This window comes from Aspergillus caelatus (genome assembly GCF_009193585.1).
Source record: "Aspergillus caelatus strain CBS 763.97 unplaced genomic scaffold BDV27scaffold_57, whole genome shotgun sequence".
Classification (NCBI taxonomy): domain Eukaryota; kingdom Fungi; phylum Ascomycota; class Eurotiomycetes; order Eurotiales; family Aspergillaceae; genus Aspergillus; species Aspergillus caelatus.
In genome coordinates this window covers 139,391-165,291 of record NW_022475320.1, presented here as the reverse complement: position 1 = coordinate 165,291, position 25,901 = coordinate 139,391, and the positions used below count along the sequence as shown (strand labels likewise).

Sequence of the window (25,901 nt, the reverse complement as noted above, 5' to 3'; positions counted from 1 at the left end):
CGTCTCCCACATGTAAAGTACATCTAATGCTTACCATAAGAATTATAAAGAACCTAGACGGCTACAGACATTACTCAACACAACTCCCACCCCCATAGAAACTAATAAGCCGGACCAGCGTAGTCCTGGCCGTCGTCCGAACAACACACACCGAAGTCTGGGTCCCGGAGGACAATACTCCGATGGCACCCCCATGCGACCGTCCAGAATTTTCTTATACTTTGCTGAATATAGTATTTTTCCGCTTGTCTTTGCAGGTCAATTAGGCGGAAGGGGACCCTTTGAACACGGTTTTTTTTTTTTTTTTTTTTCTCTTTTCTTTTTCCTAGAAAAGAACAAAAATTAAATCCAGGGACATTGATGGTTTCCGTCAAGGTCCTCACTGGTACTTAAGGTACATACTCTCTTGCTGTACTCATACATCTGTACTGGACATACATCGATATATACACTTTGCATACGCCATTGGACGTCATCGGCGGGTAGACATGGATCTCATCAGCAACTAGAAAATACTTCCTTGGTTAGAGTTACACATCGATAGGTCCTCAATAGGTTCATGGAATTACCCAACCAGATTGCCAGAAACGGCTTCCCCAATCAGGCCAATCCGACGGCATCCTACCTGCAAGTTAAGTCAATGCTGCAAGGTATGTGCCTACTAGTAGTCAGTAATATATCACGAAGTACAAAGTAGTTAAGTATGCACAGCACCTCTTGTCAAGAAGCCGTGAAGGTTGAATGGTCATGAAACGTCGTCTTGGACCTCTGCGCCATGATTTGGATAGGATAGAATCGGCGTCTATGGCCTTCGTTTCATCACCATGTTTCATATACCCGACTTCTGGATGCATGGCAGGTCGCGTTTCCATATGCGGCAGGCTACAGCAACTTAAATATCTTAAGACAACCCCGCATTCAAGTTTTAGGAGACGGCCTCGAACAGGAAGGATTGCCGCAAGGCACAATATCAATGAGTATCACGTTCATTATTCGCTAAAAAGAAAAGATCGGCTGGCGGAATACATGGCAACCAGCACACTATACGTAACGGAATCATCCAAAGACTAACCATATATCAAACATTAAGAAAAAAGCATCTCACTAGTGCCTCGTTACAAACGAGATCTCGTGGGTGAGCCTTCTCATACCAGACATACATATCCCATAACTCCATACAAATTTCCAGGTATCAAACGGAAAAAATGCGGTGCGTACGCCGCCCAAACCACTTTAATAAAGCGATATGGAACTCCATAAACCAAAACGACAGTTTATAAGATTGAAAGCAAATCAGACGGCCAGCCGCCGATCCCACCCATTCATAAGTCCAAACTCAGTGATCTCGTCCTCCGCAGCCGGAATCACAACACCCCGGAAGGGATCTAGTAGATTGGCTTGCTCTTCCGGGGACAGCCGGAGGTCGTTGTAGGGTACCGCCTCTTCCGTGCTGCCCATGCTCTCATCCGAGTAACTCAGGACGCTGTGTGCCGCCATCTCCCGAGTGGGGCCCACATCGCTATTGCTGCTAGAAGACCAAGCTTCGGGGGACAGACCCTGAAGGTCACTGTGGGATCCCGGCAACGGCGCTGTCATTGAGTCGGGTTTAGGCGCGTATTCGGCCGTCAGGGATGCGAAAGGTCCAGCATCGTCACCACATTCCTTGCCACCATATATTCCGGTGAAAATGTTAGAGTAACCTCGGTCCATATCACTCAGAACAAACTCCCAATCGGACATCGTGATGGCTCCGTGGGCAACATCTGAGGGCACAGAGCTGGAAAGCATATGGCCTTGATCGTATCCCAAAGGATGAGACGGGTAGTACATCTTGTCTCCCGGCAAGCGCAGGTTCTCGGGGGTAGGAAGGCTGGCCCAACTAGAAGACCGTATCTGACGCTGGGCAAGATGAGGGCTGGCGCCGGAGATAGTATTCCTGCGCGACGGCGAGTCTTGTTTTGCAGGCTGGCCGAAGCCGGCACTAGCAGCCAAGCGGGACTTCAAGGCTTGCAGTTGCTTTTTAGGAGATCTCGACGACTTCTGTTCGGGGGGGGACATTTCACGGGGCTTATCGGATGTTGCACATTTGCCACCATCCAGTGAGACTAGCGCGCTAGCTAGCGTACTGAATTCTGCGGCAGCAACTGGGGACTCCGATTCCAACTGATCAATGATTGCAGTAAGCAGCTTCTGGCTTTCTTTGATAAGTTTGCTGTCTCGTTTGAGGCCAATACTCTGCCACAGAAGCCCGAGACCGGAAGAGAGAACCAGCTCTCTTCGGTTGATGCTGACCGAAAGGCAAAGTCGCCTCTCATCGAGAAGTTGAAGGATTTGAATGATGCGCTTGCTGCAATCAGAGACGGCGAGTGCAGATGGCGAACGGATCTGTTCCTCGCCAAAGCAGACAGCCGGGCGATGGATTAATGAGCGGATGAAGTAGTAAACGAGAGACTAGACGAGATTGTCAGCAAGTGTCAGGTAGTTTGAGTACAATTATGCATCAAAACTTACCAAAAGTGGCGACCGGCTACTTGTAACATTCGTACCTGGCTTATCCTGCGAGAACTCTAGACGGAGGTGAGGAGGCAAGTTCTTCACCCATCCGTCTAGCTGTCCTGCAACGGAACGCAACTTCGAGATAGGGATTTCGTATCCTCCATCAGAGGGATATAGATCTTCCAAAGCCTTGTTCAAGACTCTGCATGCCGCAAACAACGCGATCGCGCTAGAGATGCGAGTGGACTCGCCAGGTAGGGTAGGCAAGAAACCTGTTTCGGTAACATTCTCATCATCAATATCCTCCGGATATTCTGTACGGATGTCTTCCTCACGCAGGAGGACAGGCAATCCAGTTAGGGCGGCAGTGAAGCTGTAACCATGTTAGAGGAAAAAAAAAAAAAAAACGTCCAGACTATGCAAGGTACTTACCGATCGACCACATATTGACACCAAAACACCTTTTTCCGCGTCTCAGAAATCAGAGCGTTGGAAGAAAAGCGTTTCTGACTCTGATGAAGTCTCAACTGATGGCAAAGACTGACAGCAGAGCCACGATAGCGTAGAAGGCCAGTATAATCGCCCTTTGTCATGCAGTACATCTGAGCCAGAACATAGCACTGCAAGGTTGAGACAGACACATCGGCTGAGAGTGACTCAAGGACCGGGGACCAATTGTCCTCGAAGAATGTTGGGTCCTGATTGGTTCTCGTCTGTCGATTGCTATTAGTTTTGAGGGATCATAGAATATCGCTGTAACCAAACTTGACTTACAGTAGACGCGAGAGCAGCAATGCCGAATATCAAGTTCAACTGCGCCATATCATGCTTACTGCCTTGCAGTGTTTCTGTATTTGACAGATACTGCTCGTAGGCTTTGAGGATGGTGGGCCTGTGAACAACAGGGTAAAGAGGAGCCCACTCTTGGAAGAAGATATTAATCAGTTGATCAGACACAAGTCGCGGTGCGGTCTTGATGACCTGGTCCGTACGCGAGGCAGAAATTGGGGCAGGTGAAGTTGTCAAAGCCTTAGTTGAGACATTCGGTGGCAATCTGCCCTGATCCATGAGCCTAGTTGTGAAGACGCCTAACTTGAATTAGCTGCCCAGCGTCCTTTCTAGTCCTACCACTTTCGAAGGATGAACCTACCACTATAACCACGAATACTTGCAATTCCGGATTCGACTTTAGATGATTCACCTAACAATATCGGTTCCTGGACCTGAATGACACCTTCATTTGTGTCGGGCGCGCTCGACTTAACCGACTCAGACGACGACTGTACAGAGGCAGCCGCCCTTTGCTGTGAAGAGGGAGAAAAGGAGTGTATCCGAGATAGTACGTCGATCTTCTCATCCTTCTCATCTAACAAGTTCTTCAGATCCCTCACCTCCGCCTCCAACGCTCGCACTCGCTCTTCTAACGACTCGGTGTACCCACGAGGGAAAGCGCGGCGACTGAGCTTATCGCTCGTTTTGCATTCGAAACCGACATTGGCGCATTGCGTACAGCATGGACGGATACCGTCACAGCGAATCTTCTTGCTTCTGCATCGATCACAGGCCTGGGCGATACGACTTTGGGCGCCGTTGCCGACCTTGATCACTTTCATCGGAAGAATCCCAGGCATCTTGGCTGGATGCTCTTAGCATCTGCCGCCGAAAGGACTATTTCGTTGGCTCTCGGGGTGCGGTCCGTGCGGTAGTAATTCGATATAACACTTGGGTGAGTTGTGATGAGACACTCAAGTGATATTATGTAGTAGTAGTAGTAGTAGTGAAAGTATGTAGCCGACTGATTTGGTAGGAAAGGATAGCCGATCGTAGCGTAAGTAACGTTCTCGTACTCCGTAGACGAACAAAGGGTCAAGATATGGTGAGCGGAGTCTTTTGATAAGGAGGTACTAGTAGTATTGTTAAATGTAAGAAAGGTGGCGGTTCGTAGCCGAGGAGAGGATGATGATAATAAGGATGGGGGGGAGGGAAGGCAAGACTGAGGAGGAAGAGCATAAGCGTGTTGGGAAAGGGCCAACCACAAGGATCTTTTCGATGTCCGCGGTTCTCCGTACGGCAAGTGTATTGGCAGGATTACCAACGCAGGTGCGGGTGACGGATGCAGGCTCAAAGGGGTGTGGCTGTGGGGTAGCCTGGTGGGGCTCCGTTTGGTCTTTCCGCCAATCATTGCTTCTAGCTTGCGATTTTCAATTGCTCACCCGACACTCGACAGCCATAGATTCGCGGTGGGTTTTTCGAGAGAGGATCGTAATACCATTACGCTCACTCTAACTTCGTGTTTAAAGAGTTAAAGTTCAATGAAATTCATACTAAATTATTTGACTTCCAGCCCGAACCCTCGACATTTTTTTTGTTTAACTGTTCTTCGTGTGTGTACTATTGAGAAAATTAACTTATATGAAAGCATGAAACTCAAAGGATATTAATCCCAGGGATTATTCCGTGCCTAGCACTGGCGAAGTACTAGGTACAGTAGTATATCGCCGGCGAGAATCGTTGAACAGTCAGTGATTGGCTTTTGTTCGCACGAGGAGATTAGCAGGGAAAATTTCAATGCAGCAACCAACAGGGGGAATGCCCAAAGGCAACGTATTCCTGAGGTTTAGACTCAGGAATCCTTCACTCCATCCTCCACTCATGTTAGGTCGTCAGATGAAATGTCACTTCTTATCCTTCGAGACTAAATAAAACATTCACCCAACTCTAGCAATTACTTCCACATATCGAGCGTTTGACAGGAGTACCTTGCTCTCACCGAGTACTCCTGTCTACCTTTAGAATAGTGAGTGCCCAAGTGGGCTACATAGTGCAGTAACGATCTCCCCGTTATCGCCGATCCTCATGACTCCGAACCGGAGAGAAGCTTCTCCCAAACCTCCCCCTTCGAAACAAGTCAGCAACGAAGATCCCCAGTCCGATCAACCAGCCTTGATTCAAATCATTGACGTTGACTCCCCCCGCAATCCCAGGTCTGCTTGCCCCCTCAACCACTGAGAACCCGATATCAAGACAAGAGCCGTAGAACAAAGGTCCTGAAGAGTGAAGTTCTTACCCTGAAACCCTAATCAGAGAACCAAACAAAAAAAGAAAAAAAGAAGAATAAAATACCGGCTAACAAGCCGCTCACTTTCTTCCCGATCGCCTAGGCTTCTCCGCATCCTTCACCACGGTTGTGGACAACCATGGGAGTTCGTTTGGAACCGCCGGTTTTTATTCGGGTCGAAGCATCCGCGGTCTTCCTTGCATCTTAACTGACGAGTCCGAGACTCCGAGTACGATGAACCAGAGTTCAACTTCTCAGCCACCCGCCGAAAATATACCGGGAGTCTTTTAAATTCAAAAAGCCATGCGAGCTCACTAGGGCTCAGTTTAGTTTAACTCTTAAATTAAGCCACCCAGTTAGATTTTCTAAGGGCCTTGATCCTCGTCATCTACATCGTGTCATGCCATTTCCCCATTCGTTCATAAATGGAGAAAAACGCGGGGGTATTCTCAGGAAACTTTACACCGGCGTGGTCCCTGCCATTGTGATTGATTGAAATTTTAAGAATAGCCTTGGTTCGGGGTCTTATGTGGTGTTTCTGTTCCGTCCTTGCATCCTTGTTAGCTTCCCTGTAAGCAGGAAGGGTACAGACTAGAGTACAGTTAGTACTTCCCTGGGGGCGATGAATGCCTCATGTGGAGAATGAGTTGTTCCAGAGGTACTTAAAATAAAACGTCACGGTTGCTCGGTACACCGAATGAGGTTGTAGGTATTGTTCACAATTTTCAGACAGTAAAGAGGTCTTTTTGGAGAATCGATCCTTTTGGAGTAGACTCCGAGAGATTCCCGAGAAAACTGCAGAAGTGGACCCTAAGACTTCCAAAAGGATTGCTCTTTTTGTTTTTTTTTGTCTTTTTCGGCCTTTAGATCTTTTCAATTTAATTTGAAGGACCAAACACTTACGGGTCTGGGGATGACGGAGCCGCCAGATTACCGAGTGGCCAATTATAGTCATGAATTGAGGGATTGTTTCTCAACAAATGCCTGGTGCACCGTCTATTATTATCGCTGCCGCATTAGACGAAAGATTAGAGTCACCATACATGACTGATACAATGGATGGGTTTCGTTCTTTTCCACACTGGGTCTAGATCCCTGCATGTACTATTTGACGCTAAAGCATTATTAGACTCAAAATAAGGAAGACTATGTTTTTCATGGCCAGGGCTTACAATTCAGGGTCCCTCTCCAGTCAACTCAAAGAACGGGTCACCAAAGACATGCTGTACATCTGGTTGACGCAGTCTTGATTCAAGTTAACCATGAAACTGGCACATGGCTACATACACCACATGGTGACTGGAACACGACCCCAATCAAGAGACTAAGAAAGAATATCCCCCTGGGGCTAAGAACATGATTGGAATCCTGGTCCGATTGGCCCGCAACACGTCATAGAAGTTAATTAACGCAGCTCGAAAGAATTCGCCTCTGGCTGCTGGCACGATCTCGAACCTTAGGGTAGCCATCGTGAACTTGGAACTCCACCAACTCTTTCTGCTGCCTTACCCCAACTGGGGTTTCCCCACAATCCACGTTCATTTTAATTGAATGATCGACCTTCCGCAGTGGATATAGTGAAACTCAAACAGGCACCGGTTTCGGTATGGATTACTGTAAATGATGCTAACAGCTAACAGTGATCGTATAGCAACGTAGCAAGACCAATGACTCAAGCACAGTGGCGGATTGGGTGAAAATGACCCCGTGTCTTATTGCCATATACATAAATTGATGATCACGAGAAATCCTCTTCGACATCATCAGCCTGCTGCTGGGTGAGATATGCGGCGACCGCCTCACTCGCCATAAGATCCTGTCTCTATAGACGGATGATGGTCAATGTCCGCCCAATTGTGGTCCACAGAGCCAGTCAGATTACATCACTTACCTGCTGAACCAAATCCTCGATCCCTTTCTCCAACAGCTTCCCCTCCAACTCACGCAGACTGTTAATTGTATTATACACCTCAGGCCTGAAGAGTGCAAGCATATCCTCGTTGTGATTGATCTCCTCAACCATGATCTGAGTTTCTCGAAGAATGAGAAAATGAGATTCTAGCCGATCGAGTACAGTCACCACAGCTCGAAGCTGGAAGATATCCCATAGAGGGTCCTTGACCAAGAAGGCTTTAATGTCATTGGGATCTTTGATCTCTTCGCCTTTCCAACTGACCTTGAGTTCTCTACCCCCATCATTGGTCTGTAGTACTTCAAATTCAAGCCCGTCTTCTTGGTTCACGCAAAGCCACCAGACAAACGGACTATCCCAATCAGTGTTACCCCTTTGCGCCGTAGGAGCATCGAATAACCGAAGTCCTGGCGGTGCCTTGCAAACTCGTTTCTTGGCCATAATCAATGGGTCGTCTTCAGGGATATCCAGATTGAGAAATATCTGCTTTGCGCCTTCTCTCTCTTTTTCGAGGAATCCATACGAGAATATCATCTCCGATGCTGGTTTGTCGCCCCCGTACCTGTGAATCACCATCACCATGAGTCGTGCTTCTGCTACGAGATTAAACATCCAAACTCACGATATAGTAACTTCCTCATCGGATTTAAGTTTCCGCCCCGATCGTAGCTGAAGCACCGCATTGCCTTCCGTGTCCTCTTCGTATAAAGCTTTCACAATATCCTCAGATGCATGGTTAGCCATGTCAATGCATGGAACCATTGCATGGCCAGAGCTTGGCAAATCCACCATACGTGATCGGTACATAGCATCGACATATTTCCAGTCATCCAGCATGAGTTTCCCTGTATCTTCATCCCACCAATGCTTGCGACACCAAGTTATGTTTTCGGTTGATTGGCGTAAGAGTTCGAATTCATTCTCGAGTGAGGCGATCTTTGCATCCACCGCCAGTTTTAGAGATGTTCCCCGCAGAAGCTCCCGCTCTTCAACCGTATAGAATGTAGGTAGCGTTATTGAAGACGGCAAATACTGTATATATTCGGTCCAGGGGTTGGACACTCCGATACGATGGTGCTCATCCGCGAAATCCGGACTAGAGTATGTAATCTGGAGGATTAAGAAGATCAAAATCGCGCCCCTAGCTGTCTGTTCATATCAGCCTATACTCTCAACACAAATCTCTCATTAAGCTCCCAGTAGATTCCCAACACCTAGCTGAAAGATAGCATGGACATACTCTTCCAAAATCGCCGACGGCGTCTAGTACCTCGCGCAGATACCGATCAGACTTGGCATGAGTTTCAACCAACCTGAGCGACAGAATCAAGTCATAGGGAACTTGAAGAAGAGTCTCCACATCTACTCCTCCGGTCTCCGAGCTCTCATTGCACTTCTCTCCTGTCGCTACTATCGCGCATCCCTTGTCTATGCCGTCTTCGGTTTGCAACTTGCGGAAAGTGACCCCATCGACGGAGATGCCATTGAGCCTCGTCCAAGCAGAAAGTGTCTCAGTTGGAAGATATTCACGCTTCATATTTCCTCCGCCTCGTAATTTACCTCCGATAAACGTGTATTCATACGTTTGGAAAGGTGTGAGAGTCCACTTGAGGTCCCCACCGTAAGTTGCTGCTTCCTTATCGATAAGGAGAGCGGTATCAATTCGGAGCCCTAAGCCCTGGTTTCCTGAAGCAGGTGGTCAATAGTAGGATTGCAGCATGTAGACGTCATAAGACCGGGGTTGAGATGATGCCCTCGAAAACCAAGCTTTACAAAATGTAGACTCTGCATTTGTTCAAATATATAATCTTCGCAGATATATATGTTGTATATAAAAAGGCTATTTCTGTACAACATACTTTTTTCTCGATAATCTGAATCCCTGCCATAAATCACAAGCCCAAGATGCCGAGCAGTTCACGACTCCCTACTCCAACTTCAAAGCTGCATCATTTGCTCACGCCACGGCCGCCACGTCTCTGCTTACTTCCGCTTTATTCCGTGTGGCAGCCAGCAGCGTTCCACACGCCCGGAAGCGTGCGGGTTCGCCTCAACAGCGGCATAACTCAAGATTGGAAAGGAACATCAACAGACGACCACGCTGTGGACCGAAGCAAGAAGAATGATAACACAGATCCAACTGTTGAAGGGGCTTCTTCTGGTATGAAGGACAGGGAAGAATTTGAGGGAGTAGCCCAACGTGATAAGCCTCAGGCGGCGACGGAGAGAGGAGGACTGAAGCATTGGAAGAAGGCTAAGGAGGAGCATCCTAAGGCACCTGAACCGATTATTGGAATGAATGACGAAAGAGCTCAGGTATGTTTTCAAACCTTCAGACCAGTAACAAATAAGCTAGGACATTCCTGGGAAAAAAAGTCGATACCTTCCATCAGGACCAGGTGACTGACTATTGATATCTTTAACAGAAGGGTCATTGATCTGAAGTTGGGTTGCTTTTCTGCATCATTCATTTTCGGCTATGTACTTTGGATAACCGCCAATAAGCGTTATATTATTCGTTCCCAGTCATATCAACTGTATATAAATTGAATAATGAAATTTATCGGCCAGGCTTGAAGGATAGCACCTGAAGAAGAAGGATGCGGGTTAGCGACCGATATTGATATAGTTGTAGAAAGGCTAGCACCTACATCATGCTTTCCTACTTGCACAATTTCATCTTCCGAGACGCGGATACCACCAACGCCCTCGATGTAGGAGATCGGTATATCGCCCATGACCTTGTTAGCAACATCGCCAACCGTAGTGCCCCTACTCGGTGTCAGATGGATTAAAGAGGTGTGGGATTTGCAATTAGCATCACTTACTTCTTAACCAGAACACAATCGCGGAACGCTGCATCACTTCCGGCTCCTGACGCGAAAGTGTGTACGTTCCTTACTGGGAAGACTGGCACCAAACCTAGGAGCTCTGCGGCACGCGAAAGGCATTGCACGACTCCAGTTGAACCAAAACGATAGAGTACCATGTCTTTCAAATTTTCGACACGGCTAATGTGGTGTTCATGTTAGCCAGACAGATACTGCGCAAATGCTAGGGTGACCTACGTCTTCAATTTCTCATCCATCTCCTTTAAGCCGCCGCCGTCCGGTTCGCCCATCTCTATGAGGTCTTCTCGCGTATCTAGGAATTCGCTTCCTTCGATGTATTTGATGTAACTTTGTTTCGCTAACCTCCGAAGGAACACTTCTGATATTGCCGAGCAGAGAACAATGGACTGAGGGTCCTGCATCTTGGCGATTTTGCTGATATTCTAAAGCCACTCTTGTCAGCATCGATCCAAAGCCAAACGGGAATGCTGACAAACCTTGTCTGCGTCAGGATGGTCGATTTTGTTTAAAGCATAGACCGTGGGGAATTTTTCGTCGATAAAAGCTTTGACAACCTTCTCAACCGTCTCATCGGACCAGTTCTCAAGCGGCTCCTTCAAGCCTATCCGATCCAAGCAGCGTGCAACAATCGTTGACGTACTTCCATAACCGGAGAACTGCCCCTGTAAGGTGTCCACGGCCGTCGCCTCTATAGTACGCGTCAGTATGCAGGAAACATTAGGGGATTACTATAGACAGACTTATGGCCATGTGTCTCCTCTTGATGGATCCCCTACAAGAATCATCAGCACTGACAGCTTAGGTTCAGGTGCGTGTCGATTTACCATTTTTGCATTAAGTTTCCTAACACCCAACGCACGATCTCAGAATGTAACCATTCGATATCTTGTGAAGGATCATAACCTCGAGTTGCTTTCCCTGAAATACACACAGACCTGTTAGCCAATATGTTTCAACAGCGTTTGCGAAACCGCGAGAAATCCTGACCTTCTGCGTCTGTGGTTCCACTAACATCAACCACGTGGATCAAAGCATCTGCATGACGCAAATCATCCAGAAATTTGTTGCCCAGCCCTCGACCTTGATGCGCGCCTGGAACGAGACCTGCAACGTCCAAGAGCTCGATGGGAACAGAGCGTCTTCCTTCTACACAGCCCCCATAATTCGGTTTGCACTTATCCGATACACCGTATCGCTGGCATGCACATTCTATTTGGAGGTAGCCAATGGCACGCTGAGGATCGATTGTAGTGAAACTAAAGCTCACTGATTAGACGTCTTCGGACAGCAAGACTTGGACTATTGGGGTTGGCGTAATGGAGCGATATGACGGAGCGCATTGTGGTTTAACTTACGGGAAGTTCCCTACATATAGAAAATGTTCCGGTCAATGCACATATACTTTTGCTACATAGCTAACAAAGATAACCTTACCAACTTTCGAAGTAGCGTCTGTCAAACTATTCAGCGTTGTCGATTTTCCGCTGGATGGCTACATGCCCCTCAGTTCAGGTCAGCGGCGTATCTTCCGAGATAACGAAGAGTAGCAGACCTTTCCAACCAACCCAATCAATGGATCCCTGGGCATACTAGCAGATATCTGAGTAACCAAAAGTACAATAGAGAAACACAACGGCAGAACAAGAGTCTATTCCTGTCTAACAACATGCAACCAAAAAAATCATTTCGCTTGGTAGCGGGGAACTGATGGTCAGTTTTGGTATCTTATAACGGAAGGCGGTCTACCTTCATGGAATCAGCCCTTCATGTCCCAAGGCAGACTAGCGTCATTGTTCTGGGTATAGCGCGTTGAGACTGTTAGTGTGGATTTCATATCGTCCGTCGTCAATATCGACCACTTACATGTGACTACGTACTAGTGCTTGGTCAACGAGTACTACTAGTAGTACTACCTAGAAATACTGCATGTATTACTGAAGCAATGGAACACAGCATGTGGTAATACATGCAATTTTGTTAAGAAAATATGCCGTGTCTAAAGACTGACACAAGGGTGCATCTTTACTATACAATACAGATATATATTCAGGTATTTATTTATTTTTGTAGTGGTTCTATATTAACGAGCCTATACCCTATACTTATCAGTCACTGTTGTTTATCAATTGTTCTCTGAAACGATTGTGTAACCACCCTTTGGTTTAATTATCATAGACCGACAAGAAAGACCCTTCAGACTATGCGCACAACGATATCCAATATCACTCCGGCACTTTTATCCTGTGGTCATAGGTCTCCACGGATGATGGTGATGGATATAGAATATGGTTTCACAGAGAGTTTGTGAGTAGCATCCTGGTTCTACATGACATTTTCTTGCACTTTGTGCACTACTAGATCTGCAGTTGCTCTCGCATACTACAGGGGCCCCTCTTACTCTTCTGCCAGCCTGTTACAGTTCTTCTTTATGCCTCAAAAGATAGTATCTCACGAACCCCAAATTCATATGTCATTGCTTCAAGGATTCTCCATGCAGCAATATAGAACCAAGATCATGTAAATAATGTGATACGAGCACTTGGTATTCAGCCATTCAGCCTTGAATGGGTTGAAGTCATTACGAACTCCATTTGGATGATCAGGCGTCACAGGAGTTTCAGAAATATGGAAGCTCGGAAGAGTGCACATGTAACACTCCAACAGCCGAAGAAATGAAATAAGAAATGAATACCATATATAAGTCTGTTCATCTGTCGCTCCTCAATGAGCCTCGGAAAGCTTCAATTTACACTTTGATATTACCATCATCCAACTATAACCGGATCTCCCCAAGGCCTACCCTGTTTATTTTTGAGTACATACTAATCTGTGAGCTTTGTATTTACCCGCAGAAATCGCTATAATCCGCTGACATAGAGGCAAGGCTGTCCAACTTGGCCATGCATTCTATCCTAATATCGCTTTTCTTTAGCGCCCTGGCTGCTACTGCGGCAATTGGTAAAGGATATCCTGCGCATCTCCATAGATAAGGTGCTCACTGTAGCTAGACAATACCGAACCAGGCAACCAAATGGGGAGCCCAACTGGAACAGACCCCATACCAGCACAAGGAAACTGCTTCTGGAGTGGAACTGCGCCTTTCTGTGCGGGAAGTTGTGACAATGCTACTCACTGGGATTGTGGCACGTCGAGTTGTGGTGATGGTGCATGCTGCTGGATAGGCATCAAGAGACATTGCTGCCACAAGTCCGCATCCCCAAGCGGCTGCCCAACTAGTGGATCCACAACCATCATATTCTAGATTCTCTAGGTATATTCAGGGCCGATATCCAATCTACGTACTAGCTCATGCTGCCATTAAGTCTTGTAGACTTGAATGTCTAGTATGGCCTGCGAAAACTTGTGATTATGAGCCCTTTTAGGCTGTGTCAAGTTTCTCAACATGTGAATCTCAATGTATGGCTTTTGTGTCCTGTAGTAGCGAGTACCGAGTCTATTTTCAACGTAATCTGTGGCATACTATCCGTGAGCAGTTCGGACTGAACCGTTACTCCGTATTTAGAAGGAATCGCGTAAGCCTCGATATACTACGTTGTCTTCTTTGGTACTCCAGAGGTCACAACTTAGAAGTGTACTTTATGCCTAATGATCTCATATGTGTGAAGCTGTGACAAAAAAGCTACATAATTTACCCCTGTTTCACCATATTACCTGAATTGTGGTCATGTATATCCATGAAGGAATGCGCCATCGTAAATCCATACGTACTGAATGAGTGATGGAAGAGACCCATCGCAGCACTCTTTGAATTGGAGAACGACATACGATGACTTGCCATTCTAGGGCTAGGCTGACCACCATAAAATTAAAAATAGAATTGAAAGATTTACGGAATATTCTCAAATACTAACTTGGAGGCTAAAGCGTATGAAGCCAGGGCGCATCCGGTGACAATCGCTAAAGTTACAAATTTTGAAGCCACCAGGGAGCCCATTAAATTCAAATTCCGATTTGATCTCACTGCAAGGCATCTGATTGGATCATTGATTATTCGAATTATGTATTCGAGTCCCAAGGATTCAGGGTTTCCCCGCCGTGCTGTTCCCAGGGTGGGTTTCGCTTCATCCAAAGCCTGGACATCGGCTAATGTCGTCATAGGTGCAACAACGTCACCAGTCTTCAACATCATGCACCGAACAACAAACATATAAGTACCCGAAACTCCTCTGTAGATGAATTTTCTTTTCATCATTATCAAAATAATCTTTCGATTAATTACCTCTGCAATCGACCAATTTCGACCACAGATCAACCAAAACTACTTCTTACACTACTAGTACTTCACAGAAAATGTCTGACCAAACATTCCATACAACCACTCAGGATATCCGCAAGCCTGAATCCAAGATCTCCCAAGCCCACCAAGGAAACATCCCTAAGAACTCAGATGTCTCGGCTATGAAGGTAAGATTGGATTTCAAGAGATGATCAAGTTGCGAACCCTCACTAATAACTCCATAGTCCCTCCTCAGCGAGAACACCGACAAGAAGCAGCAGATTGAGCAGACTAAGTCCAACCTGCCTCTACCTGATCAGCCACCAGTCGCTAGCGACTGGAACTCATTAGACCAGAGGACAGTCAACGTTGGCTCTGGCCGTCACCAGGCACCTGTTTCTGGCGAGGGCAACAGCGCTCTGAGAGAGCCCGCAACCGCTGGCAGCAGTGTCCGTCAAGATGGAGACGAATTGCACAAGCAAACCCAGCCACTGGGCAATGTTGGGCGCCAGGGGAAGGACAACCTGAGTGATCTTCCCAAGGATGCTCTGGCACGGTAATTTATGATTTTGGGAGGTAGATGGATCATGGATACCAGTCGTGGTATATGGGCGTTGTACATCATGAGCGCGATGATTTTGTATTTTAGTAGCTATTAATGCATACAAATACATGAAAAGTATATGTGAGACGAGTCTACTTCTTTTTCTTTTTTTTTTTTCTTTTCTCTTTTGTAAATAAAAAGCATCGTAGTTGTGTAATACCAAGATTGCTCATACATGTTAAATCTAATCTGGCTTAATCCGTACAGATACTTTAGATATTGCTATACCACAGTATGACTCGGGCATCTCTTTGTTTAGGCTCTTTTACACTTATAGTCGACGCATCAGAGTTACATATTTACTTCGCAAGGTAATGTATATCACGTGACCGTTTGGGCCCTGGACGGGATGACACTTTGCGAATCGGGTTAATCGAAAAGTTTAACACTATACTAGAAGGAAATTCTAATTCAACCACCCAGCATTCATGACTTCGAAGCCGACATGCTAGATCGTCGATTCCTTTTCGCTAAGGATGTGAAACAAAGGCAGTAACTCTACCGTCGTCTCGGGATATGATGGCATCATACTCCTTCGATGTTGTCCATGCAACATGGGTTGGTGGTGGTGACAATGACGTCACCGCATTATGTTACTACGCCATAGTCCGGTAGCATTTCCACAGGGATGACATTCATCCAGCATCCGTTAACGCAATCGAGAAGACCACGGAAATCACACCGAACCCGGTAGTAGGGTACGTGGAGAGCCGACCCTGTCTGGCTACACGATACCATAGGCGGTAGGAGGGCCATCTGGATGGAGACGGTTCTTTCCGATGAGCTTTCTGGACAACTAGGATCCCGGATAGAGTGGGTTCTTTCTTTCTTGTCATCGAGCTAGATCGCCACTGAAAGAGTCTCAAAATTCGGGATCTGTGCTCGTTGACGTACCTGTTGGTTGTCCGCTGGGGCTTCGACGGTATCTGGACATGGTGGACTTTTACCGTCAGAATGACATCATCCAGGTTGATGATCTGAATATCATAGTTGATGGCATGAGATGCCAATCTTATATAGCATTGCTATCGCACTGCTCAGGTTGCCTTCATCAGATCATTTGAAACAGAAATCTACGGTACTACGATATTCAACGCTTCAAACTACTTCAATCCCATCTGCAGCGCCGAAACCTTACGCATTTTCATACATCTATCTATCATCATGGATCTTCAAGGACAGCCCATCGGTCAAGGACCCCGCAGCACTAAGGTATGTTTGCAAGCCCGAAATATTTGTAGAAAACTCTGGCTAACGGCTCCCAGGTCACCACTGATCCTGAGGCTTCTCGCAACCCCATCCAAGAATCCTCTGGACCAGTGGCCGGAGATTCTCTTGCTGCCGAATCTGCCACCAAGGGCGGCGTCTATTCTCAGAACCGTGGTGCCCAGCCTCTCGGTGTGACTGGCCAGCAGTCTACCTTGAACACCAAGGACACATCAGCTGCCTCCGAGTTGCCATCCGCCCCAGTTGGTGCTGCTCGTGAGAACCTCGACAGACAGGAGAAATACCCTGAAGCTCTCGGTGGCCAAGGTGACTTCCCTGGCCCCCATCTTTCTACCTCCGGCTACGTTGGTGGCCCCACCGGTTCCAAGCAGCAGCAGCAAGGAGCCCAGAAACAGTCCAATACCTCTCAGAACCAGCAGCGTGGCGCCGCCAACGCTAGCGGCAGTGGCTACCAGACCCGGTCCAAGACTGGCACCGCACCATCATATGCGCAGGACGTGGTCGGTGACTTGAGCAGCAAGAAGCCCCATGGCAAGAACTTGCAGGAGGGTGGCTTTGATGACAGCAACAATGCGAGCTTCACCGATATTGGTGGCGAGAACGACCCTGGCCGTCTCGCCACCAAGGGCTTCCAGCAGAAGCAGACAGAATCCGGACCTACTGCCACACCGGCTGGCCGGGAGCAGAAGGGTGTCGACGACCAGCACTGGTACCAGCCTTTGCAGTCTGACCAGCGCGCTTAACTGAATAATGATTTTGACGGACGGTATGAAAAGCTCATGAGCGGGTATCTTGTGTTTATTTTCATCTCCAGCCTGCAGAAATGGTCATGTACTATAGATAATATGAAATAAAAAATCATGAAGAACCAAACTTCCTACCGTTATAGAATTATAACCCCCGATACACGGGCAACTTAGCTTTACGATCTCTGGCCTGACAAAGTTGATGATTTTTTCTCTGCGACAGCAAATCGCTTCTTAATCAACAAATTTTAAACTGACGCAGATGGAGCTGCCTCAGGCGGAACCAGATCGGCTGTCCCTACTTATACACTGGAGAAGACATCCAAATAACCAATGCCATCTCTAGAACACAATATCAAGAACACAATATCAAGAAAAACTGAATAGTGTCATTTCCGCTATTCAGCCTGCGCAACTCCAATCCCAAAGCGATCCGTAACGACACTATCGCTCCACCCAGAGGAGTTCAATCCCACTTCCAGGAATGACCCGGGTTCATATCTACACCAGAACAGTTCGATTTAGCTAGATCAGTCAACTGATAATCGGTCAATACTGGGAACGGCATGTTTTCTATTTTCCTTACTTCGTTGGGATTTGATGGCCGCGCGTTGGGGTGTCGTATAGATCATTCGTTAGTTTCCATCCCTTGCTGATAGACGCTTGTTTTGTGGAGCTTACGGGGTGGAAAGGGTTAAGGGCTTGAGCAGGGGTGTTTCTGCAATGGTCTAGAGAGGAAAGAGGCGTGTGTGTTTATCCAAAGAGTCTTCAATGTGGGTTTAGGGATCTATACATTTGTGGTGCAAGGTTTATGCATTCAATTAATAGAGTCGCTAGCTGTTCCCTGTAGTATTTGCTTGAGAGGGAGCATTGATTTTTAGGACGAACAGTGGTTGGATTGTTCGGACTAGAAGTTCCACTGCTTCACCCAATTTGCCATCAGTTCAGTCGAGATCGGTCTCATCGACTTCATAGTAATGCTCGACTCCTTTGTCTTTTCTACTTCAATGGGAGCCGACAATGCTCCCTCCCCTTCCACCAGCCCTTGGTAAAAGCCAAGTAGCTTCAACGCGGGCTTCGCCGCAACCTCTGCTGGTGATGGGTTCGTGATACTCTCCAACTCATTGACCCATTCATACATCTCAATTGGCTGGACATTGTAGCGCTCCTGAATCGCGGGCAGGAGGCTTTCCCAGGAAGTCGCCGATGGGTTGACTAAGTGGAATACAGAACAGGTGGAATCCATCTGGCTTGTGCTACGCGTGTGAATAAGCTCCGTGATGATAGCAGCAAGTGTGTCCTATCCATTCATTAGCTGAGAAGATCAAGGTAGAGAGGTTGTGTCGCATCTTACCACTGGGGTCCACTCTACTGGCATTGATCCTAAGGTACGAGGAATCTTGCCCATCGCCTTCGATGTGGCAACAATAAGCGGTAGCCATTCCTGCCTGTTCCACATCCCATTTTCGGTTGTCGGACCGGCAATCTGCCCTAGGCGTAAAAGCGTTGTTGGTACACCCGCTTTCTGAGATGCTGCCAGGCAGATACGCTCGCAAATATGCTTTGCTTCAGCATACCCCTGACGCAAAGTCACGTCACAGTCCTCCAAGGGTGTTTCGGGAACGGATGGTCCATGGGTGAGGCTCCATCCGCCGATGGTTCCTATAGAAGACATGAAGAAGATGTGAGCATGGTGTATGCTCTGTATACTGAAGTCGATAAAATGACGGACACCGAGAATGTGGACATCTTCAAATGAATCAACAGAAATATTGAAATCCATTCTCCAGGCATTGTGAACGACTGTAGTTACTGTGCGGAGCATCTCTTCGTACTTGGATTCGCTGAGGCCGAACTTCTCCTCTCCAAAAGATGCGACAAGGAATTCGACTCGTCCTTGACCGAAATCGTACTCCAATCCCTTTTCTTGGAAACTCTTTACTTGTCTATCTTTTGCCTCTGATCGATTCAAACAGTACACCTTGACGACAGAAGGATTGCTCAATAAGGTATGGAGCAGGTAATTCCCGAGCGATCCGGTAGACCCAGTAAGAATTACAGTGTGTTGATCTGTCGTCTTGCGTGTACTAGCTTTGCGCACAGGCAGGTCAGCCGTGTATTTCTGCACCAAGGCATCAATTTTTTCAGATCGCGACACCATGCTCTGCTCCGCATTGCTAGTGATACCGTATATAAACTTGGCCAATTGTTCGACAGTGGGATTGCCGTATATATGCTGAGCTGTGATAGCCCTAGATTTGGTCGATGGCCGACACGAACATATTGAACCGTGGAAAGTTCGGCCTAGCTGCATTGTCTGCAAAGAATCCAGCCCCAGACTGTAAAAGTCTGTCTGGTCTGAGAATGAGGAGAATCCAAGAGCGTCTGAAACCACATTTCGGACAAATTCCTGAATACCAAACAAATCAGCTGTCTCTGGTATTTGATATTCCATGATTTCATCGTCCTGTTTTGTATAAATATCCTCGATCTCCTTCTCATAGTCGCGAGTGACAAGTCGCCGCTGTGTGCTCCCTTTGGGTGTTGTCTGAAACGGTTTGGCTTTAGATGCTACGCCAATCTTGTTTTTCATGATCCGTCCATGGGCTGGGTTGATACGGTTCGCATCTTGAACTGTTGGCCAAACTTGGGCGATCAAGTCCCCAACTGGACTATCTTCACTCCATTGATTCCAATTGGGTTCAACAAGTAGAGCTGGTTGAAATTTGCCATTGCCTACAACAACAGCTCTCGCAACCAAGGCATGTCCCTCGATGATCTTCTCCATCGTGACTGGGTTGAACTTCTCCCCGTTACTGAGCGATACAACGTCATCTAGACGGCCGCGCAGCTTCCACAGGTTAGGTTTGGTTGGATGCCGTGTGTACACATCCTTCGTATGATACTCGTCCAAATCAGGGAATGTGTGGAAGATGGGTTGTAGGAATGGCTCATAATGTCTGTGTATGACCATTTCATACAGGTCATCATCCACTAGCTCCATCTCGATCCCATTGGTCGGCCACCATTCGAAATACTCCCAGTCTTCCTTGTCCTCGGGAGCTAAGGAAAGTATAAAACCAGCTTCGGTCATTCCCATGAAGCCCGCCAGCGGGGTGTGCTCTCTGATCTTGCGACCGACCTCAGGCGAGAGAGAAGAACCACCCCAAAACACGTATTTCAAGCTCCAGAGGGCTTCCATAGAGGCTTGTGATAGGGTCATATCTTCTAGGATGCACGGTGGTAGCAATATCGCCGTGGGCGTGGTTGCATTGAGCATAGAAGTCAAGAACTCAGTCGATAATGGTTTATCTGGGGCTACCACGCAACGAATACCATGAAAGACAGATATGATCAACAACGAGAACCCCATGAGGTGAAAGAATGGCGCCGCAGCCAAGATAACGTCATCTTTGCTGAGTCGATCAGGTACCCCCGAGAAACGTCCTGGAGGGATAGGAACATAGGCGCCGGCATCCAGAGCACCAAAGTAGCCGAATGTCAGTTGGATAGGCTTCGGGATTCCTGTCGTTTGATGAGGAATATCAGTTGATGATCTAGAGGTATGGCTTCTTGTACCAGAGTAGGTTTGGTCATGGTTGCACATTTGTTCACCTTAATCCATACTATGACTCACACTACTCACCAGTTGTACCAGAGCTGTGGGCAATAAAGGCCACATCATCCTTGACTTCTTCAAAAGACTTAGCAAATGGATACGGCGTTGTAGCTCCCCCGAGAATCTCTGTTGAGGCTGGAATTACCACGGTCGTTAAGTCGGCTCGAAGAGCCTTTATTTCCATTGCTCTCTGGCCTCTCTCCGTACTATATGCCAGTTTCGAGCAATTGGTGACTTCGAGGAGACGAAGATGTGCTTCATCTGAGTTCCTAGTAGATGAAAGTAGGGGCTAGCAGCTCCCTGGTTAGTATCAAGTCAACGAAATTAATCTGATCCACCGTCTCTCACCTTATAGCCCGTCTTATTACACGCCATTACCATCACAAGATAACGTATATCATTTGCCCCGAGATAAGTCAATGTTTCCATGGTGGAGCTACGGCCAAAGGCCTCTACAATCCACCACGACATATAATTTACCGCATGAGCAAGCTCTCGGAAAGTCAAGTCAAAGAACCCATCCGAGATCTCGGAGCCCTTAGGCACAGCACATACTTTCCTCTCTGGATCTCGCTCAGCCACATCGTCGATGACCTGAACCATAAGCCTCTTCCCAATAGGGGCGATTTCATGCTCTGCCATGATGAAATAGTGTGCCAGGAATGTTAAAAACAAACTGAGAACTGGAGATGCAAGCACTGAAGAGGGGGGAAGATGTACAGACTTTTCACTGTTGCCAACAAGGAGAGGCGAACCTCCTGTTTAACTCAGATATTTATAATTGTTTTAATTGTCCATTTAGGAATGCCGCCTGCAAAGGATCAATGGGCTCATGCATGCGGTCCTTTGTTTGAGTGCTTTTCGGTGATGTTCGGGACACGAGTGATAGCATCAAAACTAGTAGCCACAATAGACACTAATAAGCACGCTGACGTATTGGGCACATTGCCATCTTTGTCAGAGACACCAATTGAATTGGTAGGGTGATGCGAACCAATTCCCAAGATATCATACTACATGTCGACGAGACACCTGACCAGCCAGGCCAAGATATTTTCCTGCACCTTTTCAAGGGAGTATAAAGAAAAGCAGCGCATGAACTGCCTAAGAGCCGCAGTTATGCATAAACCACGTAGCTGGAGGGTCCCGATTCAACTCTATAGTCCAATTGGCGTTGCCCGATGAGTTGCTTGCTCCAAACCACATCTGTGGCAAATTGGTCAGCAGGAAGACGGTCCCAAGTCTAGAAGTGGTCGATTTCCCCAAGTTTACTTAGCTTAGTTTTCTTTATAGCAAATGCAAACCTGCAAGGCGTTATCTGCAAGGAAAACAATAGTTCGAGATCTTAGTATAGAACTAGTGTCACGTGCACGATCGTTTGCCACGCTCGCTGCGAGGAGTATAAAATCACCGGCATTTTTGCGAGACTTTCTACATAGCCAGGGCACTTAGTTGAATAGAAAAATTTCTATTTCCAGATTTCCTGCCTTTTTTCGTACACCGATTTGAGAACGCCAGATTTGCAACGGACACATCATAAAAGATCAACCCAATGAACACGTCCCAAAGGCCAGACCCCGAAGACATGCACTGTCTTGTCAGACATCAAAGTGGAACTGTACAGCCATAGCAAGCGACAAGAACAGATAAAGAAGCCTTATAATTAGAATAACAAAAACACATAACGAAGGTCAAAGTCGCTCAGATTTTAAAGGTTAACCTTCTTGGCCTCCTTCTGAACGAGCTTGACCAGCTCATCGTACACACTGCTAAAGTCCTCATCATCTGCTGATTCACTCTTCTTTCCCTTTGCGGCCGACTTGGGAACAACCATGGTGACACTGGTGGGACGCTTTGTTGCGGCAGAGTTACCGAGCTCAGCTCGAGATGTGACGAAAACGTAGGGAATGCCATGGTCCTCACAGAGGACGGGAATATGCGAAAGGACATCCATTGGGGAGATGTCGGCAGCAAGGACCACAACTCCATTGGGAGTGCCGGTCGGGGCGTTAGGTGCGGGAACGGGAGATTTCCGGAGAGCCTTGACAACTTCCTTCACACCGCGCTTGAGGCACTTGTTCACGGCAGCTACAGTAGAATCATCATATTAGCGTCATTGAAACGAGTTGGAAGCTTTACACATGACAATACGAATCATAGACGGGTTTTAGATTGTAGAAGTGAAATTGGCTCGGATTGAGGCACGAGGCACCATGCGCATCATCCGAAAGTGGGTTAACGTCAAGATTTAACTTACCCTTCTTCACACTCTTCAACACCTTCTTTGCCGACTTGTCTTCCACCAGAGGCTGGGCAAATGGCACGAGGGCGCCAACAGGGCGGACATCGACATCCATCACCTCAGTCTCGACATCGGCAGTGGCTTCCACAGCGACAGCATTGTCAATTCCATCCAAAACCTTAGTCGTAAGCTCTTGCTCAACCGCATCGGCGAGAGCGGTCTTATCCTTCTTCTCCTTCTTGTCCTTCTTGCTTTTGTGGACACCCTCCTTCTCCGAGCGCTTTTCCTTCTTCTCGCGCTTGTCCTTCTTCTCAACCTTGTCCTTGGCCATTTTTAAGTCTGGTATCACCCGGGGGAATCGAACAAAACGAGGAGGGAAAAGGGCGGCAATCGGAGGACGGTGGGCGTGGGGAGTAGTAGTTTATCGCTCACTTTTGGAGGCCGCAAAAATTCGAAATCTTTCAAAATTTCGGCGCTAATCCTTTCCGGGAACGCGAGCTTCTGGCGGGCGGTGAACGGTGCTGACTCATCCAGTACCGGATCGGGATGTTCTATTCACCCTTCCAAAACAACAAGCCGACATCGAATTGCTCCGTACGGCTATTCCTTCTCTGCGTGCTTGACTCGGTCGAGTTGTGGGAGTCAACCTAAGGGAGCTTGAGGTAGCTTCTATCGGGCCCTCACTTAATTTCCATGACCTCGTTCGCAATTGATTAATCATTGGTTTCCATTAACTTGCATAGTCAAAGGTAGATAAGCAACATACCTTGCGAATCTTTAAAACTTCAGAGGAACTAACGAGCTTTAGATGAACTCAAGTAGGAATTCACAGCTTTCTTGGGGCTCGCCACCACGGAGTGCCTCGCCATTATCGATTCCCCCGGCTCCAAGTCCTTTGCGACAGTCCATTCGCCCCTCCCAAGTTTCAAAGCCTGGTGAGCTCCAATCCTTGGCGGCGGATGATGCATCTCATACGACTAACTCCCTTACAGACACGGAAAAGGAAGAGCTGCGTGTCCAAGTCAACACTTTAAGATATGAACTGGAGAATATCAAGCAGGAGCGGGATTTGATGGTACTGCGCCATGAGAAAGAGCTTCGGGATGTTCAATTAAAGGCAGATGCGGACTTCAGGAAAGCACAGGTGTGTACAAATTATGGCACTGGGCAATCATAAAACTGACTGGACTTCCTCTGTAGGCTGCAGAATCTGCCAGTCACCGCGCCAATCACAAAAGCGAGTCTCTCGCCAAAGAGTTGAAAGAGGCTCAAGAAACAGCGCTGAACGAGAAAGGCGGCTTTGAGCGGAAGATCAGAAGCCTCCAAGATCAGAACCAAAGCTTACAGGATGATGTCGATGATACGAAAGCCCAATTGCTCGACCAGGAGAGACAAGCAAAATATCAAATTAACGAACTAGAGACTATTCGCTCATCCCTCCAGAAAACACTCGAAGAATTGCAAAACGATCTCCAGAGCGCCAGGAATGACGCACAGAATACCCAAGAGAAATTGCGTGAACGAGAAGCGGATGTCGCCAACCTCGAAACCGAGAATATACGACTGAAAGCCGAAGGAAGTGATGTAGAGACGGTAGCTGTTCTCAAAAGAGAGCTTTCAGAGCAGGTCAGCCATATCAGGAATTTGGAGACTACGAATCGGGAACAAAGTGCGGAGTTGCGGCATCTTCGAAAAGTGCAGAAAAATGTTGAAGTGGTGGAAGAGCAGAAGAAGTCACTCGAGAATCAGCTACAATTGATGAAGGAGGTGGAATCCGAGTTGGGAACAGTTCAGATCCAGAAACAGATGCTCGAAGACGAGCGGAGGTCATGGACCAGTCTTCTACAGGACAACGATGAACAGGTCGAGATCGACTCGCCAGAAGCAGTTGTGAAGGCTCTACTGCAAGAGCGGATTGAGAAAGCAACACTGGTTGATAAACTTGGCAACGTCGAAGCGCAGTTTCTGGAGAAAGACGAGCTGATAAGAAGCTTGGAAACCGAGAGGAGCCACCTGCGACAGGAAATTGAAAAGCTCCGGAGTAGCAATGCTGCAAATGGAGGAGCCATGGCCGAGAGCAGAATTCGGGCAAGGCTAGATCGCCAGCGGGCGCTCGCGGTGAAGGAGGTTGAGTATCTCCGCGCACAATTGAAGACTTTTGACACGGAAGAGGTGACAATGAACGCGGAACAAAGCCAATTCGACGAGCATAAGTCAGAGCAGATCGCCAATCTGGAAAAGATCGTTGATGAATACAGACAGGAACTGGAGAAAGCTCACGAGGAACTCTCAAAACGGGAGCCTACTGAACAGCAGGACGCAGAACCTCGGGGTGTTAAGCGGCCTTTGTCCCCTGCCGAGAGCGATGCGGAGAACGAGCGTCTTTCTATCTTATCCCGGAAAAACAGGACATTGCAAGAGTCGCTCTCCAAGTCTGAACAGGCGTCAACTCTCCTACGCCGAGAGCTTGAAGCTACCAAATCCCAGCTCAAGTCTCTCAAAGCCAAGTCACGCACACGCGTTCTTGAGCTCCGTGATAATCCCACTGCGCAAGCCGAGAATCTCAAACTCTCCACCATCACAACCCTCAAAGCTGAGAACCGTGACTTGCTTGCCCAACTCCAGGGCGACCACAACAGTGTTAAAGTTGTCCCCGTTAGCACCCTAGAGAGTCTAAAGCTAGAAATTCAAGAGATGGAGCGGGTCGTCGCAGATAAGGAGAAGCGCATGCGACGACTAAAGGAAATATGGACTGCCAAGTCATCCGAGTTCCGGGAGGCCGTTGCCTCCCTGCTCGGATATAAACTAGACTTCCTCCCCAACGGGCGTGTACGAGTGACATCTATGTTCCACCTCTCGCCCGCCTACAGACACGGCGACGGCGACGTCCCTTCTGACTCTCGCGGAC

General features: G+C 47.5%; 8 protein-coding genes across 8 annotated transcripts; 3 read left to right on the top strand and 5 right to left on the bottom strand.

The window, feature by feature from the left end:
- Positions 1–968: 968 nt before the first annotated feature.
- On the bottom strand, positions 969–4,559 carry facB (C6 transcription factor FacB/Cat8). Its single transcript, XM_032066436.1, has 5 exons — positions 3,647–4,559; positions 3,271–3,584; positions 2,929–3,209; positions 2,512–2,869; positions 969–2,451 (listed from the first exon to the last, which is right to left on the bottom strand). Exons 1-5 carry the CDS (start codon positions 4,125–4,127, stop codon positions 1,294–1,296), a joined length of 2,592 nt encoding a protein of 863 aa, XP_031929192.1. The 5' UTR covers positions 4,128–4,559; the 3' UTR covers positions 969–1,293.
- A 2,544-nt stretch (positions 4,560–7,103) lies between these two features.
- BDV27DRAFT_96224 (SET domain-containing protein) lies at positions 7,104–9,223 on the bottom strand. The gene is made up of 4 exons (XM_032078064.1): positions 8,707–9,223; positions 8,089–8,615; positions 7,446–8,028; positions 7,104–7,376 (listed from the first exon to the last, which is right to left on the bottom strand). Exons 1-4 carry the CDS (start codon positions 9,001–9,003, stop codon positions 7,293–7,295), a joined length of 1,491 nt encoding a protein of 496 aa, XP_031929191.1. The 5' UTR covers positions 9,004–9,223; the 3' UTR covers positions 7,104–7,292.
- Positions 9,224–9,371: 148 nt separating this feature from the next.
- On the top strand, positions 9,372–9,904 carry BDV27DRAFT_156294 (uncharacterized protein; the record flags this gene model as incomplete). Its single annotated transcript, XM_032072299.1, has 2 exons — positions 9,372–9,782; positions 9,893–9,904. The coding sequence occupies 2 exons, from the start codon at positions 9,372–9,374 to the stop codon at positions 9,902–9,904; spliced, it is 423 nt and encodes a 140-aa protein (XP_031929190.1).
- A 14-nt stretch (positions 9,905–9,918) lies between these two features.
- BDV27DRAFT_96197 (Ygr210 GTPase family protein) lies at positions 9,919–11,960 on the bottom strand. The gene is made up of 11 exons (XM_032078063.1): positions 11,871–11,960; positions 11,753–11,810; positions 11,674–11,683; positions 11,306–11,574; positions 11,143–11,236; positions 11,059–11,090; positions 10,795–11,006; positions 10,535–10,740; positions 10,295–10,477; positions 10,118–10,238; positions 9,919–10,053 (listed from the first exon to the last, which is right to left on the bottom strand). The coding sequence occupies exons 1-11, from the start codon at positions 11,904–11,906 to the stop codon at positions 10,027–10,029; spliced, it is 1,248 nt and encodes a 415-aa protein (XP_031929189.1). The 5' UTR covers positions 11,907–11,960; the 3' UTR covers positions 9,919–10,026.
- A 2,499-nt stretch (positions 11,961–14,459) lies between these two features.
- BDV27DRAFT_125873 (uncharacterized protein) lies at positions 14,460–15,250 on the top strand. Its single transcript, XM_032066435.1, has 2 exons — positions 14,460–14,743; positions 14,801–15,250. The coding sequence occupies exons 1-2, from the start codon at positions 14,630–14,632 to the stop codon at positions 15,113–15,115; spliced, it is 429 nt and encodes a 142-aa protein (XP_031929188.1). The 5' UTR covers positions 14,460–14,629; the 3' UTR covers positions 15,116–15,250.
- A 909-nt stretch (positions 15,251–16,159) lies between these two features.
- On the top strand, positions 16,160–17,222 carry BDV27DRAFT_96186 (uncharacterized protein). Its single transcript, XM_032078062.1, has 2 exons — positions 16,160–16,371; positions 16,425–17,222. The coding sequence occupies exons 1-2, from the start codon at positions 16,324–16,326 to the stop codon at positions 17,127–17,129; spliced, it is 753 nt and encodes a 250-aa protein (XP_031929187.1). The 5' UTR covers positions 16,160–16,323; the 3' UTR covers positions 17,130–17,222.
- Positions 17,223–18,039: 817 nt separating this feature from the next.
- Positions 18,040–21,393, bottom strand: BDV27DRAFT_156290 (uncharacterized protein; the record flags this gene model as incomplete). The annotated part of the gene is made up of 4 exons (XM_032072298.1): positions 18,040–18,432; positions 18,487–20,657; positions 20,779–21,040; positions 21,100–21,393. The coding sequence occupies 4 exons, from the start codon at positions 21,391–21,393 to the stop codon at positions 18,040–18,042; spliced, it is 3,120 nt and encodes a 1,039-aa protein (XP_031929186.1).
- An 810-nt stretch (positions 21,394–22,203) lies between these two features.
- On the bottom strand, positions 22,204–23,410 carry BDV27DRAFT_125868 (50S ribosomal protein L30e-like protein). The gene is made up of 2 exons (XM_032066434.1): positions 23,009–23,410; positions 22,204–22,839 (listed from the first exon to the last, which is right to left on the bottom strand). The coding sequence occupies exons 1-2, from the start codon at positions 23,322–23,324 to the stop codon at positions 22,460–22,462; spliced, it is 696 nt and encodes a 231-aa protein (XP_031929185.1). The 5' UTR covers positions 23,325–23,410; the 3' UTR covers positions 22,204–22,459.
- Between the last annotated feature and the right edge of the window lie 2,491 nt (positions 23,411–25,901).